This window comes from Erpetoichthys calabaricus, chromosome 18, assembly GCF_900747795.2.
Source record: "Erpetoichthys calabaricus chromosome 18, fErpCal1.3, whole genome shotgun sequence".
Taxonomy (NCBI): domain Eukaryota; kingdom Metazoa; phylum Chordata; class Cladistia; order Polypteriformes; family Polypteridae; genus Erpetoichthys; species Erpetoichthys calabaricus.
The window spans coordinates 68,373,455-68,393,387 of NC_041411.2; the positions used below are offsets into that span (position 1 = coordinate 68,373,455).

Genomic DNA, 19,933 nt, shown 5'->3' on the forward strand with positions numbered 1-19,933 from the left:
TTGATTGATGTCCTTGTGATGCTATGGGTGGGCGCCTCACTACCAGTCCTTTCTGGGATCCTCTTGAACCTGCACTACCTGAAAGGTAACCAAGGGGTGAGCTGGGCAAATGAGGACACAGACATAGCAAGGGGTAGGTGTAAAAGTAGATAGATAGATAGATAGATAGATAGATAGATAGATAGATAGATAGATAGATAGATAGATAGATAGATAGATAGATAGATAGATAGATAGATAGATAGATAGATAGATAGATAGATAGATAGATAGATAGATAGATAGATAGATAGAACTTTATTTGTACTCTGGGGGAAATTTGGCTTTTTACAGAAGCTCATTAAATAATTATATAAATAGCAATCATGGTCCAGAATGAAACCAGAATATTTTGGGGTGCCAACATGGCCCACCCCAATTACTAATAAGGTCCAAAACAAAAACAGCACACAATGGCATGAGAAAAGACAACAAAAGTGATCACGTGGCCAAGTAACGTCTAAACATTTTGGCTCTGCTGATGGGTCCTCTCACTTGGAGTTCCTTTCGTTAGGTCATCTCTGTCATCAATAATTCTTCATTCCATCCAAGCTCTGGGACTGGAAGGGTTGAGGTCAGTCATCCTCACTGAAGACTGTGGAAGAAGAAGGGGTGGTATCATGCCACTATATATATATATATATATATATGGTTGAAATAGTTTACTGTCAAATAAATGCAAAGAGTACACGACGCGTGTTTCGCCCTCATTCTGGGCTCATTAGGTGTATACACTCCACTGCACTCCCTCTCGGGAATCGAACCTCGGACGTCAGCGGCAATGCCCCTAACGTTGCGCCACGGCGTGTGGTTCGTTTATTTGACAGTATGTAGATCGGGGTAATTACATTCACGGCATTCGTAGTCTGTGTCACAATCTGATTGTATGGGTGGTTACCTACCAGGTAACGCTTGTGGTTGGCCAGCAATCTGCTAACATCCGCCACGGTGCCCTCAGTTTGTGTATATATATATATATATATATATATATATATATATATATATATATATATATATATATATATATATATATATATATATATATATATACACACACACACTATGGTCTGAACACACACTAGAATAACTAAGACAGAAGAAAAATTTTAAAAGAAAGAAAAGAAAACATCTGACTTGGTAGTCCAAGTCCCAGTGAGGAATAATGCAGACATATTGCTATTGGTATAAAGGACCACCTGTCGCGTTTCATGACATACATCTGCTGAATAATTTATTAGTAGAAAGTCTCAGATTAGTGTTTCAGAGAGAGGATGTGCAACATTATTTATAATGGCACTGAGTTTTGTTTTAATTCCCTCCTTTGTTTCTACCTCTGTGAATTTCCTATTATCCCTGGGGATCCAGAGAGTGTCCTATAACTGAGCCTGTCTTTTTAATTAGCTTGTTGATTCGGTGGGCCTCTATAACCACTAGGCTGCCATTCCATTTGTATATCCATATATAATTATTTATTTATTTATTATGAATATGGCTCTATACAGAATGAGTTACACTGCCCTTTAATTGACTTGACACCCATTCACACATTAATCTGACCATTTGTGTCAGGCATCATGCCTCAAGCACATATATTGTCACTTACATTCTGCCTGAATGCTGAGATCAGTGGGTTGTAAAAGTGTCCAGGGGTGCCGTTAAAAGGTCAGCTTGAGTTCATCATGAAATATAAATGAAGGAGACTGCGGACAGTGCTGCTGCCTCATTTCTCCCGGAACATGGGTTTGACTGCTGAGGTGACAGCGCTGAACTGGATTAAAAGGTTTCAGGGAATAAACCTAACTGCTAAAAACAGTGTAATTAAAAGTAATACCTTAGGATGTGGGGCATCTTGTCAGGTTACACTGTCTGGCCTCTCTTTCTTTCTTTCTTTCTTTCTTTCTTTCTTTCTTTCTTTCTTTCTTTCTTTCTTTCTTTCTTTCTTTCTTTCTTTCTTTCTTTCTTTCTTTCTTTCTTTCTTTCTTTCACAGTTAATTACAGGATTCACGTATGCCTAATGAGTTTCTGTTTCTTCAACCCAAGGCAGTATTTTTCTTGTAATATTTCATTAATTTGAGATATCACTGGAAGATAGACACGGCCTCAGACATGTTTGCTAAATTTTATTTCAAGGGTTTCTGTGACTGTTTGTGTAGCTCATCATTTTATTAATAGCTTTACATAGAAAATAGCATCGCACTGCTTTAAAATATGCAAAAATATGTTGTATTTTGCACATTTCCCCTTCTACATCTGACACGCTGCTGCATACATTTAACCGCATGTTGAGCTGAGTTTTGAAAATGAGTTGTCTGTTTACAAAGTCATTTTTTTCAGTTGCATTCTGGAGGCCCCTTTTGTGCTTGTCATTCGGCTCTGCTGTCTGTCACAATAATTGAATAAGTCAACCTTCAGCTTCCAAGGCAATCAGCGTTTGTTTCTGTCAATACTTCCAGGATCTCTGGGGGACACCATAAGAGGGGAGCTTGGGTTGTGTTTACCTGTGGATCACATTCAGCGCCGTGACCACCATCTTTTGTAATGGCAGTCAGACATCCAAAAGCTCCATCAGTTTTCAAATTTGGGATCATAGATTATGTGCAGACATTGTCATTATCAATTAATGTGTTACTGTAAATTTTAAATGCACATTACTATCATGGCATCCTTAAATTTGAGGCTAATATTGTTATAAGTTACACCCAGAAGGTGAAAAAGAAACAAAGCAGAATCCACAAACAAAACCTGGCCAAAATGAAACAATTAATTCCAATTAGTTTAAAGATGTTATTAACAAAAATAAATAATTATGTTAATTATGTTAAAAATGTTATTTAAAAAAATAATAATTATGTAAACCAAAGAAAATATACTCAAAAATGGGAGAAAAGCTGGGATGCATGACACAACTTCAATGACAAATATTTGCAAAACTACAGGATCTCCCACTGAATTTCTAATATGTTCATAGAACGTAAGAAACTTGACAAGTGAGAGGCGATCATTCAGTCCATCAAGCTCATTTCTTTAGCTAATAGCTAAGCTGTCCCAAGGTTTCTGGTTCAGCTACATGTCTCAGTAGCTTGTTCCAGATTCCAACAACTCATTTTGTAAAGAAATGGTTCCTGGCTTTTTGTCTTTCTTCACCAGCACCAGCAGCTATGATCTTCGCAGAGTCAATGGATGCTTTGATCGGGGCTCGAGAGACCGAGCGAGGAGTCTGAGTGTCTGGGCTTGCATGTGTCCTGATAAAAACCAAGATCCAGGCCTTTAATGAGCTCTTGGGCACAGCCATTAGCAGTGTGTCTGTCTGTGAAGAGAGTGTCAAACTCCTTAAGAGGTTTACTTACTTAGTCTCTGATGACTCCTCCTATAAAGTCAGTGGACGGATTGGGAGAGCATGGGGGGGTCATCAAGTCATTGGGAAGGGATATGTGCTGCTCCCAATATCTTTGCAAAAAAACAAATTTCCAAGTCTTTAGAATCCTGATGCTTCCTGTCTTCCTATATGGTTGCAAGGCATGAATGCTACCTGGTGACCTGAGATGAAGACTTGACTCCTTCAGTACTCTGTCTCTTCAGAGAATCCTTGGGTACCATTGGTTTGATTTTGTGGGAGCGGTTGCTTCCAGGGTCCCAAATGAGGTACATTACCTGCAGTGCGAGGGAGCGTCAGTTATGGCACTATGGCCATGTGGCGAGATTCCCTGAGGGTGATCCAGCTCACAGGATCCTCATTGTTGAGGACCTGAGTGGCTGGACCAGGTCAAGGGGATTCCCACTTAACATCTGGCTGCAGCAGATAGAGGGCCATTTCCGTGTGTTTGCCTGTGGGTTGCCAACCGGCATCCTGAGGTGTTTTGTCTTGTGGTAGGTGCGGCAACGTGCTGTACCAGTGCATGCTCCCCAACCTGACCTGATCTGACTGCTGTCCTTGAGAACGTGATTCCCTATTAAGGTGAAAGAATTCTGTTGGATCTACATTACCTGCAGTGCGAGGGAGCGTCAGTTATGGCACTATGGCCATGTGGCGAGATTCTCCGAGGGTGATCCAGCTCACAGGATCCTCATTCTTGAGGACCTGAGTGGCTGGACCAGGTCAAGGGGATTCCCACTTTACATCTGGCTGCAGCAGATAGAGGGTCATTTCCGTGTGTTTGCCTGTGGGTTGCCAACCGGGATCCTGAGGTGTTTTGTCTTGTGGTAGGTGCGGCAATGTGCTGTACCAGTGCATGCTCCCCAACCTGACCTGATCTGACTGCTGTCCTTGAGAACGTGATTCCCTATTAAGGTGAAAGAATTCTGTTGGATCTACTTTGGCAATGCCGTTGAGAATTTTAAAGACCTGGGTTAGATCTGCACACAGTCTCCTCCACTCGAGATCAAACAGTCTGTCACAGTAGGACACGTCCTCAAGCTCTGAGATGCCCTTGGTTGCTCTCCTCTGCACAGTTTCAAGCGCTGCTATGTCTTTCTTATAGCGTCATGAGCAGAACTGCACATGATGCTCAAGATGTGGTCTCACTAGAGAATTATATAGTCTAAGCATAATGTCTCGTTTTTATGAAAGAATCTACTACTTTATTTACGGTTCTAATTGCTTGTATACATTGCTTAGATAATGAAATTGTTGTATTAACATAAACCCTCACAACCTTTTCAATGGTTGTTTCCTGCAGGACATTGTTTGCCATCTTGTATTTATAATTGAGGGTCCTCTTGCCCACGTGTAGCACTTTTCTACGTTAAACTGCCTTTTCTAAGTGTTTGCTCACTTCTGAAGGAACTTGAATTGTTTTTTGCTGCCTCCTCAGTGTCTGCCATTCCCCCAGTTTTAGTATCATCATTTAATAGAAGAAAGCAAAGAAAACAAAGGCATGGGTGGATTTTATTAGTTGGAATGCCTATAGCTGAAATTCAGCAAATTTTATTGGAACCAGGGACAGACCCTAAATGTGATTAAATTATAAATTAGCAAATGTTAAAACAGATTAGAAGTATTGCTACACATCTCATAAATGCTGTATTTGACATTTCAGATAGCCCTTCCAGTCCATTCTTTTTCCCTTCCTGCTACTTTCTAGCCCCCATCTTCCCCAGCACATTTCCCCCCCAGCTTGACACTGATCTTAATTATTCTAATTAATCTTACTGAAAGATGACTGGTGAGTTTATTGTTTGCATTTGCATTTTTTTTTCCTGTCAGGGTGAATATGTGTCCTGTCTCCTCTCACTGCTTCGCCAGATGTCTGACATCCATTTTCAACATCTGCTGGACAATTTTCAGAGCAAAGAAGAACTGAAGGTGAGGAGAAAGGAAGGAGACTCATTCATCAGTGAGGCTTCTTGTTGGGTTTGATGAGCGGATCAGATAGAAGATCCTGAAATGGAGTAAATACTCGACTAGTCAAGAATACATTTTCAGCTTGACTGGATGAAAAAGATTCTATTAAAATAATATACGCAAATTAAGGTGTTTTACTATTAATTGATTTTTACATTAGGGGTCAAAAGATCAAAAAATCAACTACCTCACAAAAATTACAGTAAGAACATTAGAAGAACCTGGAAATGTGAATATACTAACAAATGCTCTTGTAATTTAAAAATTCTTTAAGAGTCTCTTTAATACTGTATTTAAAAGGGTGGCTGGAAGGGTCTAAGCAAAATCAGTCCTGGATGGGCTGCAGTGGCTGCAGGTTTTCGTTCAAGCCCAGTTGCGTAATTAGAAACCATTCCTTGCCAATCTCAGACCTTCTTTAATTTTATGGCTTGTTAATCTGCAACATTAGGTTCTTATATCATAGACTTTTTCCTTTCCAAGGATATAATTTAAATGATTTGAAGCCTAAAACGGATAATCTTCAGTCTGTCACATTTTTCTCGTGTTTTATTAAACTAAATAGTGCATGATGAATCCACACAGGTGTAAGTGGAAACAAGTTAGATGGATTTTGTCAGTTGTGTTTTTTTTGCTAATAAGGAGCCATTAAGAACATGGAATGCAGCTGTTTAACCTCCTTAGTGTTAGACCCAAGCGTCACTCAGGCTGTAAAGACAATGTTAAAAGTGTTAGTCCTGAGTGTCACTTGGGTAACAGTACAGACGCAGTTCACCTAAGAGCAGAGGTTTACTCGGGCTGTAAAAGTGCCAACATCGTTAGTGCCGAGCGTTACTCATGTAACTATGTAGGCGTGTCTTGTGTAAACATCAGGCTCGAGTGTTACTCAGGCAACAGTGTAGGCGTGTCTTGTGTAAACGTCAGGTTCGAGTGTTACTCAGGCAACGGTGTAGGTGTGTCTTGTGTAAACATCAGGCTCGAGCGTTACTCAGGCAACGGTGTAGGCGTGTCTTGTGTAAACATCAGGCTCGAACGTTACTCAGGCAACGGTGTAGGCGTGTCTTGTGTAAACATCAGGCTCGAGCGTTACTCAGGCAACGGTGTAGGTGTGTCTTGTGTAAACATCAGGCTCGAACGTTACTCAGGCAACGGTGTAGGCGTGTCTTGTGTAAACATCAGGCTCGAGCGTTACTCGGGCAACAGTGTAGGCGTGTCTTGTGTAAACATCAGGCTCGAGCGTTACTCGGGCAACGGTGTAGGCATGTCTTGTGTAAACATCAGGCTCGAGCGTTACTCAGGCAACGGTGTAGGCGTGTCTTGTGTAAACATCAGGCTTGAGTGTTACTCGGGAAACGGTGTAGGCGTGTCTTGTGTAAACATCAGGCTTGAGCGTTACTCGGGAAACGGTGTAGGCGTGTCTTATGTAAACATCAGGCTCGAGCGTTACTCAGGCAACAGTGTAGGCGTGTCTTGTGTAAAAATCAGGCTTGAGCGTTACTTGTGAAACGGTGTAGGCGTGTCTTGTGTAAATGTCAGGCTCCAGCGTTACTCGGGAAACGGTGTAGGCGTGTCTTGTGTAAATGTCAGGCTCCAGTGTTACTCGGGAAACGGTGTAGGCGTGTCTTGTGTAAACATCAGGCTCGAGTGTTACTCAGGAAATGGTGTAGGCATGTCTTGTGTAAATGTCAGGCTCGAGTGTTACTCGGGCAACGGTGTAGGCGTGTCTTGTGTAAACATCAGGCTCGAGTGTTACTCGGGCAACGGTGTAGGCGTGTCTTGTGTAAACATCAGGCTCGAGTGTTACTCGGGCAACGGTGTAGGCGTGTCTTGTGTAAACGTCAGGCTCGAGCGTTACTCGGGCAACGGTGTAGGCGTGTCTTGTGTAAATGTCAGGCTCGAGCGTTACTCAGGAAACGGTGTAGGCATGTCTTGTGTAAATGTCAGGCTCGAGCGTTACTCGGGAAACGGTGTAGGCATGTCTTGTGTAAATGTCAGGTTTGAGTGTTACTCGGGCAATGGTGTAGGCGTGTCTTGTGTAAATGTCAGGCTCCAGAATTACTCGGGCAACGATGTAGGCGTGTCTTGTGTAAACGTCAGGCTTGAGCGTTACTTGGGCAACGATGTAGGTGTGTCTTGTGTAAATGTTAGGCTCGAGCGTTACTCGGGCAACGGTGTAGGCGTGTCTTGTGTAAACATCAGGCTCGAGTGTTACTCGGGCAACGGTGTAGGCGTGTCTTGTGTAAACATCAGGCTCGAGTGTTACTCAGGCAACGGTGTAGGCGTGTCTTGTGTAAACATCAGCCCGAGTGTTACCTAATTAACAGTGTAGGAGTGTCTTCTCCTAGCCTCATAATGGATTCTCGTAAGAAACGCCTCTCCTCAGCAGTGAAGGTGAAGTGAATCTGACTTCAGGCGGTGCGGTGAAACCGAAAGGAATTCTCAGAATCCAAGCATCACTCGCACATGTGCAGTGTGCTGTTCATTTTATTATTATTCATTATTAATATCATTATTTGTATCATTATTATACTTTCTACACTTCTGACTTTGTACTTTTAATGTTTTGCACGTTTTACAGTAGAAATATAAGATTTAATAAAAATGTCATTCTTCAAGCCAGAAAATGCAAAGCTTTTTACATGTTTTTGAGGAAAAATGCAACACTAAGGAGGCTACGACTGAAATAAGCAATTAAGGGTGGGGAACCTTAACAAGCAAGACCACTAAAATGAAGCATCAAAATGTCACTAGAGCAATAAGTGCTTCATTAGCAATAATTGTCTTGTCATTAAGAAACTGGGTTGGAACAAATAACTGCAGGCACTGTGGCCCTCTAGGACTGATGCAGCCCACCCCTGGTCTAAAGGTTATATGCCCATCAAAGGCTGAACAACTGGAGGAGTTATAATCCAAAGTCATCTTATATTTATTCTGACTTTTACAGGAATTCCTATTAAAGATCTTCTGTGTGTTCAGGAATCTGATGAAGCTTAGTATCTTTCCTCGAGATTGGATGGTAATGCGACTCCTGACAAGCAAGTAAGCCTTTTTCACCTGCTCAGAATGACAGATTCAGCCCAGGAAGAGTAAACACTGAACTTTCTTAAGTGATGGAAGACCTCAATTAAGTCCCCCACATTACAAAACTTAACAAAAGAGAGGATGCTATTTAGTCCATCGAGCTTGTTTGTTTAGCTAATTGCTAAGATGTCCCAGTCTCTCATCCAGACACTTTTCATAAGGAGCCAGCTGGAGGTCTCCAATTGGCTTAACACATTTGTCTTTGGAAAATGAAGTACTCAGAGGAAAATCCACTCAGTAACAGGGAAAACATACAAACTTCACACAGACAGACGTGGGATTTTGGAGCTTTGAGGCAGCAGCACTAACAACTGCCCTGTCAAGCCACCGTACCCACTTACAGTCCAGTACAGGTGCAAAAGTCCTGACATTTCTTTTTGTGTGTTTAAATTTTCTGGATTAGAAAGCCACACAATACACATGATCAAAATAAAGTTTGTTTTGTTCAGATTGTGCTGCCAGATGGCATCACTGTCTACACACATCAGAGCAGCTTGCATGAAACCTCAGCTGTGGGCAGAAATTATATAATTATTTTCTTCTTCTTTCAGCCGCTCCCATTAAGGGTTGCCACAGTGGACCATCTTCTTCCATATCTTCCTGTCTTCTACATCTTGCTCAGTCGCACCCATCACCTGCATGTCTTCTCTCACCATATCCATAAACTTTCACTTAGGCCTTCCTCTTTTCCTCTTCCCTGGCAGCTCTATCCTTAGCCTTCTCCCAATATACCCAGCATCTCTCCTCTGCACATGTCCAAACCAATGCAATCTTGCCTCTCTGACTTTGTCTCCCAACCGTCCAACCTGAGCTGACCCTCTAATGTCCTCATTTCTAATCCTGTCCATCCTCATCACACCCAAAGCAAATCTTAATATCTTTAACTCTGCCACCTCCAGCTCTGTCTCGTGTTTTCTGGTCAGTGCCACCATCTCTAACCCATATAACATTGCTGGTCTCACTACCATCCTGTAGACCTTCCCTGTCACTCTTGCTGATACCCGTCTGTCACAAATTACTCCTGACACTCTTCTCCACCCATTCCACCCTGCCTGCACTCTCTTTTTCACCTCTCTTTCACAATCCCCATTACTCTGTACTGTTGATCCCAAGTATTTAAACTCATCCACCTTCGCTAACTCTACTCCCTGCATCCTCACCATTCCACTGACCTCCCTCTCATTCACACATGTGTATTCTGTCTTGTTCCTACTGACCTTCATTCCTCTTCTCCCCAGAGCATATCTCCACCTCTCCAGGGTCTCCTCAATCTGCTCCCTACTATCGCTACAGATCACAATGTCATTAGCAAACATCATAGTCCACGGGGACTCCTGTCTAATCTTGTCTGTCAACCTGTCCTTCACCATTGCAAATAAGAAAGGGCTCAGAGCTGATCCCTGATGTAATCCCACCTCCACCTTGAATGCATCCATCACTCCTACCGCAGACCTCGCCACAGTCACACTTCCCTCGTACATATCCTGTACAACACTTACATACTTCTTTTGTTGTCTGCATATTGATTTGGCAAAATTTTACACCAGATGCCCTTCCTGACGTAACCATCCCCATTTATCCGGGCTTGGGACCGGCACGAAGAAACACAATGGTTTGTGCATCCCCTGTGGCTGGGTTAGAAATTATATAATTATTTTATAGTTGTCAAAAAAAGTGCTTACACTGTTGTATCCAGCAGGGTGTGCTCCTTCTACCCTGGGATGTGTTTCTTAATGCAGAACAGAGTAGCGCCAATACCATTCCTTTTTGTACCCATGGCGGAAAATAATTACAAGAGAGAAGTATGGTACAGAAAGAGATATATGTATTTAACTTGCTTTAAAAGATAACATTCATTCCTAGAATATAATGCATAATCCTGTATACATAAATAGGGGAGAAGCCAGGGGACATCCCAGTCAAGTGAGAGAATGCTGGCAATCAGATGTCCCATCCAGCAAGGAATGTTGGTGACACAGTGAGACCCTTCTGACTTTGTGCTGGATCTTTGTCATTATAAGCACTCACATAATTACATTTTCATAGAATTCATGTCAGATATGGGCAACTACCAGAACTGGCTGGTTATTAAAACCTTCATCTGCTCTCATCATTTATCACAGACTTTGGGTTTTTTAACCATATTGGTCAAGCAGACATCAGCACTTTTTAAAATAACCTGCTTGTGTGTCCTTCACGTTTTCTGCCATTCTCTCTAACCTGATTTACAGATGTCATTTGTCCATCTCTCTGGCAGTCTGCATCACAGCTGAATTGCATGGCTTTAAATTTCACAAATTATATTGGCACAAATAACCTTCTTGCTACAACTTGTGATCCACCGGGGCGCGTACAGCCACCCTAACCTGACACAGACAAGCAGTAACAAGTTCCAGTCCAGCACACACCTTTTATTTAAGCCGGGGAGTGCTTTTCTCTGCTCCCCACAGCACAGTATATAAAGCACAGCCCACTTCTTCTCTCTTCTTTCTCTTCCTTTCTTTGTCCTTCCCCTTCACTCCACTCCTCCAGGCAAGCTTTGTCCATATCCTTCCAACTCCGGCTCCCTGAATGGAGTGAGGCGGCTCTTTTTATTCTACTCCTGGTGGTGCTCCAGGTGTTTCATCATGATTACTTGGAATCACTCCCATATGTGGTGGAAGTCCACTATAGGGCTCTGCAGCCCCTCCACCCCCCTGGCAGCCCCCACAGAACCCAACAGGGCTGTACCAAACTCTAAGTCCCAGCGTGTCCTGCGAGAATTTGTGGTGCCATAGCCGCCTAGGAGGGCTGCCCTCTAGCATCCCATGGAAGGTACTGCTTCAATGATGCTCTCTCCCCTGGTCCTTCCACTCCGTTGGTGTCTGCCCAGGGCCACTCGTCACAAACTATATTGCAAAAAGTCATGATGTTGATGACAATATGAGGGAGAGTGATCTGTTTGTGAGGGTATTATTGTGAAAAATACTTTTCGTTTTGTTTTTCAGTTTTAGCAACGTTATCCCCTGTAGCATAGTGTTCTTCAAAGACCAGCCTCAACCGTATAAGGTGACTGGTATTGTAATAGGAGCACTCACCTTTGGTGGATAACAACTTCCTTCCTCCTCCCACTGCACTCTTCTTCCTCACTCAGAGTTTATTCTGGGTGTTCTGGGTGCAAAGCAATAACCAGTCCTGGCTGGGGTACCTGCCTTTCATAGAGTACACTCACTTGTACTGGGCCAATGTCGAGTTACTGATTGACAGTAGAACTTTAGAATAAAGGTCACCAATCACATTTATCTAATTTTTTCAAAATAACACAATCAAGTTGAGGTCCCTAAAGTACCTCTTTCTACTACACACTACCTAGTAATTTAGATAGATATTTAGGAGGAGCTCAAAGTAGAGCTACTGCTCCTCTACATTGAAGAGAGCCAGTTGAGGAGGTTCAAGCATCTGACTGGGATGTGTCTCGGGCACCTCCCCTATGCAGCTGTTTTGGGAACGTCCAACTGGGAGGACAGCTCAGGGCAGATCCGGAACACGCTGGAGAGATTATTTCTCTTGGCTCTCCAGGGAATGCCACAGAATCCCCCCAGAGGAGCTGAAGGAGGTAGCAGGGAAAAGGAGCACCTTTGCTTAGACTGCTGCCCTCATGACCTAGACCCAGAAAAGCATCAGAAAATAAATGGATGGATGGATTGTTTTATATAAAGTCTTCACAGGCAAAGATATTCCAGAATACTTTCTTAAATTATGTTCTTGCTCTTCTTTTCTTTTTTAGTATTATTGTCACCACTGTCCAGTATCTCTCTCCAGCACTGCACAAGAATTTCACAGAAAGTGATTTTGACTTCAAGGTAGGACTTTTTGTATTTTTCATTTAGGATTAAATAATGTGACATCCACTTTTAAATTCTTATTTTAAAATGTATCTTTATGTAAATTTACATTAGCAATTGAGCCTTTGCCCTTTTGACTCCAAAACCTATGGAGGTGTGATGGCTTTAATCCCATCCTAAGGTCACTTCTAACCAACTCTCAGAGTCATTCCAAGGTTAGGGTGGCCCTAAGTTGGCTCCAGTGACACAAGAGTAGACTTGCTTTAGTAGATCTTGGTCTGCCTGTGCCCTCAACCTTCTATTACTCACAAAGAGCTTGTTCTCCATCATGATGTCTGCTTTAAGTTGGGACTGAGTGCTCTTTGCTGGCCAGGAGGTTTTGCAAGCTGTTGTCTCGTCTACCAGAACTTGTTTTCTTACTCACATCTAAGGCATCTTAGGAGTCTTCACTGCTATCAAAAGCAAAGATGCCAAAAGTGGTTCTTCAGAGCGATGCCATTGCTTCCCAAAGGAACCATCCATATGAAGATTCCAGGAAGAACTTTTATTTATTTAGATCCGTATCACATTCCATAAATAGCCATGAATAGATGATAACAGATCTGAAGTTCCAAAGAATTCACACAATAATCAAGTTAAGTTTATGTTTTTTGATCTGTCAATATCATGCTTCGTAGCCCATCCATCCATCCATCCATTTTCCAACCCGCTGAATCCGAACACAGGGTCACGGGGGTCTGCTGGAGCCAATCCCAGCCAACACAGGGCACAAGGCAGGAACCAATCCCGGGCAGGGTGCCAACCCACCGCAGGACACACACAAACACACCCACACACCAAGCACACACTAGGGCCAATTTAGAATCGCCAATCCACCTAACCTGCATGTCTTTGGACTGTGGGAGGAAACCGGAGCGCCCGGAGGAAACCCACGCAGACACGGGGAGAACATGCAAACTCCACGCAGGGAGGACCCGGGAAGCGAACCCAGGTCCCCAGGTCTCCCAACTGCGAGGCAGCAGCGCTACCCACTGCGCCACCGTGCCGCCCGCTTCGTAGCCCATAATACATTAAAGATTTCTGTTTTGTCCACATGTTTGGAACCCTTCTGTTTTGTCTTGGTAGACTTCTATGTTCCTCTACTTTCCCCTTTGTATTTTTAATATGTAGCCTTTGTCAGAATGCCTCAAATCTCACGAACTTACGATTGTTTATAAGATATTGTACCATATAACTTCTCCCCACCTTCCTTTCTACATGTATAACCTCAGGCAATTAGGTGTAGTAAAAGACAAGCAGGAGTTAAGTTACAATTTAAATAATGTATTATTGGTAATATTCATAAATAATAACAATAAGCAAAGTACAAGTGAATATTGGCAAGCGTACAACCTGATAAATGGTGATGTGTAGTTTCAGGCAGCACACAGACTTGTTAGTTACTTAAAATGTCTCTAGTTAAGTTCTTATTTTTGTCAGCTTTCTTAAGAACAGGCCACATGCCTGTCTCAATATGGCTGCCGAGTTGTGCTCCTCATGGCAATGGTGTGACAGAGAGATGCTTCTTCATGGCGATGGTGTAAGAGAATAGGGAGGGGTAAAGCAAGCAAATTTATAGATTCTCTGTTCAAACCCTATAGCCAATAGGGGATCTAAATACTTAATGGCTTCTGGTTTAAAGCCAAGCAGGCAACTTTAGACCAATAGAATTCTGGTGTGACACAATGGTTTCACACTTGCCCCCAATACCATTTGTGAAGCTGATGCTTGCCAGCTTGGTGATTTGGCTTTCCTATGGGAGTTGATTGAAAGAGTCCTTCAGAGAGTCAATTGCCAAACTGGTTTTATGCACTTCCCCTGGTCCCTGTCATAAAATTACAAAAAATCAGTCCTAAAGGGGGTCATCAAACCATTGATGTTCTTAGCAATGATATAACACAAATATTACATTGCTTTGTCTAAGTTACAAATAAAGACATTCAACATATTTATCAACATATAGACAAAATTTCATACCACAACACTTTCCAAAGCTTGAAGAACCAATTTTGTATTCAAAACATCCTTCCTAGAAAGACATGGTTGAATGTCAAGCAATGGTTCTACAAGAAGCCACACAACCCAGTAAAGTGCTTTTAAAGAGCAGTTACTTAAGTTGGTTCTCCCACTAATGTCCTTCTATCGTATACAGTAAACGTATAGGGCATAATTATCTCCACATCCCACACTGGTCTTCTGAGGCCCTCAACTCAGTTGTGTGCCTTGAACCGTGCCAGTGTTCTGTCCCCTGGTATCTTTTTGCTACTTGAACACTCCATTTACATTAGATAAGTATACATGTGAGAGAAGCACTAGACCAGGGGCTGTCAACCTCTTCCACCCCCTTTACCCAGAGGCAACTTTTTGAAAGTAAATTTGCTCCCTCCCAGTTTTGTTCACTAATTTGAGTTTATATTTCTACCATAATAAAGATACTGTTCTTAACATTTTAACTTTAAGTTCAATAATAATAATAGTAGCTCATAATAATGCTGTTTCACTTATTTAAAAAAACTAATGACAAGCAGATAATGGTATATCTCGGAAGGAGCCAAATTAAATGGAGAGATGCTTGTTGTTGCTTTTCACCTACGAATTTGGACATTCTTGGCTCAGTTGCTGAAAGAGCAAGTCTCATGATGACTTTGGGATTTAATTGAGATCTTTGTGACTTCAGCTTTTTCAAGCAAATTTACCCCCTGAGTAGGTGAAATTTACCCCCTGGTGGTAGAGTTTCCCAAGGTTGAGAACCTCTGCTCTAGACAGATATACAATATGATCAATGTGTTCAATGGTTATTTCTAACAAAGGACAGACAGACAGACAGACAGACAGACAGACAGACAGACAGACAGACAGACAGACAGACAGACAGACAGATAGATAGATAGATAGATAGATAGATAGATAGATAGATAGATAGATAGATAGATAGATAGATAGATAGATAGACAGATCCATCCATCCATCCATCCATTATCCAACCCACTATATCCTTACTACAGGGTCACGGGCAGGGCGCCAGCCCACCGCAGAAATAGATATATAATTTAGTGTAGTTGGCAGGATTAGATAGATAGATAGATAGATACTACTCATGGGCACTCCCTTTGTATTTAAGTACAAGTATTTATTTATTTAAGTATTTTTACAGTGTCAGTTTCATTTTATAGCTTTCTCTGAGTGTTAGTACTCAGCCTCAAATTCAAGCAGCCATAAATTTTTAAATTGGTTGGCATAAAATACAGGTTGTAGCACAAAGAACTTGGAGACAGTTTTGCATCCGTGTCATTGGAAAGGGTTGCTACAAATGCAGACAGAAGATTGTCTGTATTTGTACCTAGGCTTTTTCTGCCACTGTGCACTCCTCCATTGTGTTGTGATTTGACAATTCTTTCCCTCAGTCAAGGTTCTTCTTTCTTTTTGCTGATAACTAAGTGACTTGCTGCAACCCCACAATTTTGTACACATCAGCTCTTGATATTCCCAGCCTTTGTTTAAGTTTTGCTTGTGTCACCTTTAATTCTCTGCTGGCTGTGCTTTATATCCACCACATCTTCATGATACATTAATTCTAACAAATCTCCAAAGCAAACAAAATGATGTGTGCTATTTGGAGGGTCTCTGTAGATGAGAGAACAGGCAGGCTGACCTACTTAGTTAAGGCAGATATTTATTTCAGTAGTTAAGAAGTAAAATTAGGCTGCAGGATTTTTTTTTTCTTTTTCAAAATACTCATTTGTTAAGAGAACTGATATCCAGCATGAGCCAAATGTCAATAATATTTACATGTGTTATTGTTAATTTAAAAAAAAAGTCTCATTAAAAATAATACATTGTAATTCGGCCATAGTTAAACAAAACATGTTTCAATCACTCATTAAATTGGATGTCATTGACTCTTTTTCATATAAAAAATTTTGCATCATATTTTTGTTTTCAATACCATTTTTTACTGGTCTCAGCATTTGCTATTGAAGAAGTTCCTTTTATAAGTTTGAGCTGTCAAAAATAGTATTGGTGAATCACAGACAGACAGACAGACAGACAGAAAAACAGGCAGATATGAAAGGCACTATATGACAGATAGATAGATAGATAGATAGATAGATAGATAGATAGATAGATAGATAGATAGATAGATAGATAGATAGATAGATAGATAGATAGATAGATAGATAGATAGATAGATAGATAGATAGATTTTAGTATAGTAGGCAGGATAAGATAGATAGATAGATAGATAGATAGATAGATAGATAGATAGATAGATAGATAGATAGATAGATAGATAGATAGATAGATAGATAGATAGATAGATAGATAGATAGATAGATAGTGTGGAACGAGCCCCGGACACAGACAAGCAGACATGTTTAAAAGCACCACCACATATTTATTTTACACTGCTATTTACAATTAAAGTGCCACACAACCCACAGACTCCCCCAAAGTCCAGGCCTCTTTCACTCTGCCTCACTCTCTTCAGGCCGCCTCTACTCCATTCCACCAAGCTCTGTCCTTCTCCTCACCCGACTCCAGCCTTGAATAAAGGGAGTCGGCCCCTTTTATAACCACCCGGATATGCTCCAGGTGCTTCCCGGCAATCTTCCATCAGCACTCCCCAGTGTGGCGGAAGTGCCGGCTGTGTACCCGGAAGCACTCCGGGTGTCCCCGATCCTGTTCCCCCCAGCACTTCCAGGTGTGGCGGAAGTGCTGAGGTCCAGGGCTCCCAAGGCATCTGGCGAGTCCCTGGCGGTGACCACGGGCTCCTACAGGACTGATCTTCAAAGCTCTCTACCCGTGGTCCCCAAAGCAACCAGGGCGGTCGCCCCTTCGTGGTCTGGAGGAGGCGCAAGCCCTCCTCCGGTACTCCTGGGCATCACGGCTGGGTACCACCCCCAGCTGTGTGCCACAATAGATAGATAGATAGATAGATAGATAGATAGATAGATAGATAGATAGATAGATAGATAGATAGATAGATAGATAGATAGATAGATAGATAGATAGATAGATAGGAAAGGCACTATATAAAAATAGATATTTTAAAATTGAAGGGATTTGCTTTTCACTTTAAGACAACAGAACCTCTGAGGTGACATGATTTAAATTTTTTATTTTATAAAAGAGATCCCTCCTCCAGTGGTTGCAGTAAACATCCTTTATTCACAAGATGTGACGGAGCCCTAATATATAAACACTTTACTTCACTATGACAAATTCTAGAATGAATTTGGAGAGCTGAATTACAGTAATAAAGATAGATATAATTTATATAATGCTGTTGTTTAACCACATTAAATCAAGGTAAAGAGAACAGTGTGGTCCATTCCATATCATATACCTTGTTTGGGTAGGATCTACCTTGTATGGATAATTTAGTCAATGAAAGAGTATAATAGTTTAAGAATAATAACTAATCTTATGATCTGACTATCTTGAATACAGTGGGGTCAGAAATTCTCTTACATTGACTAGGCCACCTTGTGTTGAGGGAGATGAAATAGTACGTTTATAGGGCTCTGAAGAATTCACAAACTTACGTATAGTCTTTAGAATGATGACAACTCATGCCAACATTTTAAAGAAAAGTAATCTCACAAAGAAATGAGACATGACACATCAACATTTCCGTCCATATTAGGGCAGCAAACTGGCCTAGCAGGTAGCATTGTCACTTTCCAGGTTGGATTAAAGGCAGAGCGTCCCCCAGGCAGGTGTTCTATGTGCTTCCTCCATAGCTCCAATTTCCTCATGCAGTCCAAAAACATGTTGTCCATACGTTTGTGCACCCTGTGATGAATTTTCATCTGATTATTACTGCATTGCATTATTAAGATGGGTGACTGTTTTCTGCAACTTTATGTTACTTTAAAATCTTTTCTGTTCCTGATGATTAATATTTCCGTCACATAAGTCAATAATGAATGAATAACGCAACTCTGTTAAGAGAAAAAAGCTGCAGAAGAACTGAGTCTTCAGGTGACCCCATGTTATAATTCTGTATACTTTGTAGAGCTTCTGCTTCACATTTAGGAGATCATGGGTTCGCGTCCCAGGTCCTCCCTTTGAGTAGTAATCAAAAAGTGCTATATAAATGTAAAGAACTATTATTATTATTATCCCCTACAGGTGTGGAACTCCTACTTCAGCCTGGCTGTTTTGTACATTAACCAGCCAAGCCTACAGCTGGAGACTTTGACCCCTGCAAAAAGAAAGAAAATTCTTGACAAGTAAGGTGACCCCCTGTGTTTTATCAGTGTGGCCTGCTTTTTATGTTTGTTTGGTAAGCATTGTATGAGTGTCTCTGTGATGTTTTTGTGGAAAGCATTCTTCTTTTTAATGCTGTTATATCAGTGAGATTATTGATTATAACTTAACATGTAACAGTGAAATCTTAAATTCTGAATTAAAGCTGAGATATTTATCTATAAAATGAAGATTGTTAGAATTGAACAGTACCTAATGTCTTAGTATCATTTACGATATGATACCAATGTAAAATATATTAAATACAGGGTGCCACAGGGAAATAGGAAATTTTGGAACTAGGTGTTAGCGACCCTGGGGCGTTGGCAGCTGTTTGGGACCAATGTGAACTCGTTTAGGACCCCTTGTCATTAGTTATAATGGATCAGTGGAGTGGTGCGCAACAAGTGTTCGCTGTGAAAGCCTTTTATCAGAATGGTGATAGTGTGTCTGCTCTGCAAAGGGAATTTCGGCGTCATTACCAGTTAGGATGTCATGATCGTGTTCTGTCTGCTCATGTGATTACAAAATGGCCGCGTAATTTCGAAGAAACGGGTTCATCCTTAAAAAAGAAGTCCCCAGGTGGAGCCACTTTGCATATCACCCAACAATTGTGAGTTTCCCCTTGGGATTAATAAAGTATCTATCTATCTATCTATCTATCTATCTATCTATCTATCTATCTATCTATCTATCTATCTATCTATCTATCTATCTATCTATCTATCTATCTATCTATCTATCTATCTATCTATCTATCTATCTATCTATCTATCTATCTATCTATTGTAGCAGATAGAGGCGTGATCCACCTCTTGAACCCTCAGGTACCACTCTGAACACCAGGGGCCTCATGTATAACGCTGTGTGTAGAACTCACACTATAACATGGCGTAAGCACAAAAGCGGGATTGTGCGTACGCACAGAAAAATCCAGATGCAGGAATCTGTGCGCACGCATACTTTCACGTTCTTCTACTACATAAATCCCGATTTGCGTGAAAAGTAACGCACGTGCACGCGCCTTCTGTCCCGTCACAACTCCTCCCAGAATCACGCCTCTTTGAATATGCAAATCAATATTAATAGCCGTCTGTGAAAAGACAATGGGAAAAGCACGGGAGAAAATATAAGAATTTCAGCGAATACCAAGCGGAGACAAAGGAAAAACGTATTATTTGTTTGTGTAAACAGTGGTATAATCAACAAAAGGAAGCTGATCGAGTGACAGACTGTCGGAGAAACTCGATGGCTCAACTTCACAAAGTCGCACAGTGCCCGAAATAAAAAAGAAATCACATATCAAAGTCACCGTGAAAAAGCGAGTCGTAGCCCACCGTCTGAGTGTCATATGAAAGCT

The 19,933-nt window shown here is 41.5% G+C and overlaps 1 protein-coding gene across 8 annotated transcripts in view; it reads left to right on the top strand.

The window, feature by feature from the left end:
- dock3 (dedicator of cytokinesis 3) overlaps positions 1 to 19,933 on the top strand; it is a 970,442-nt gene that overhangs the window by 852,077 nt on the left and 98,432 nt on the right. For all 8 annotated transcript variants that reach the window (XM_051921401.1, XM_051921404.1, XM_051921402.1 and 5 more), the window contains 4 exons: positions 5,243 to 5,341; positions 8,322 to 8,416; positions 12,225 to 12,300; positions 18,457 to 18,557. In XM_051921401.1, coding sequence (XP_051777361.1) covers positions 5,243 to 5,341; positions 8,322 to 8,416; positions 12,225 to 12,300; positions 18,457 to 18,557 — 371 coding nt within the window. The remainder of the gene's footprint in view (positions 1 to 5,242; positions 5,342 to 8,321; positions 8,417 to 12,224; positions 12,301 to 18,456; positions 18,558 to 19,933) is intronic.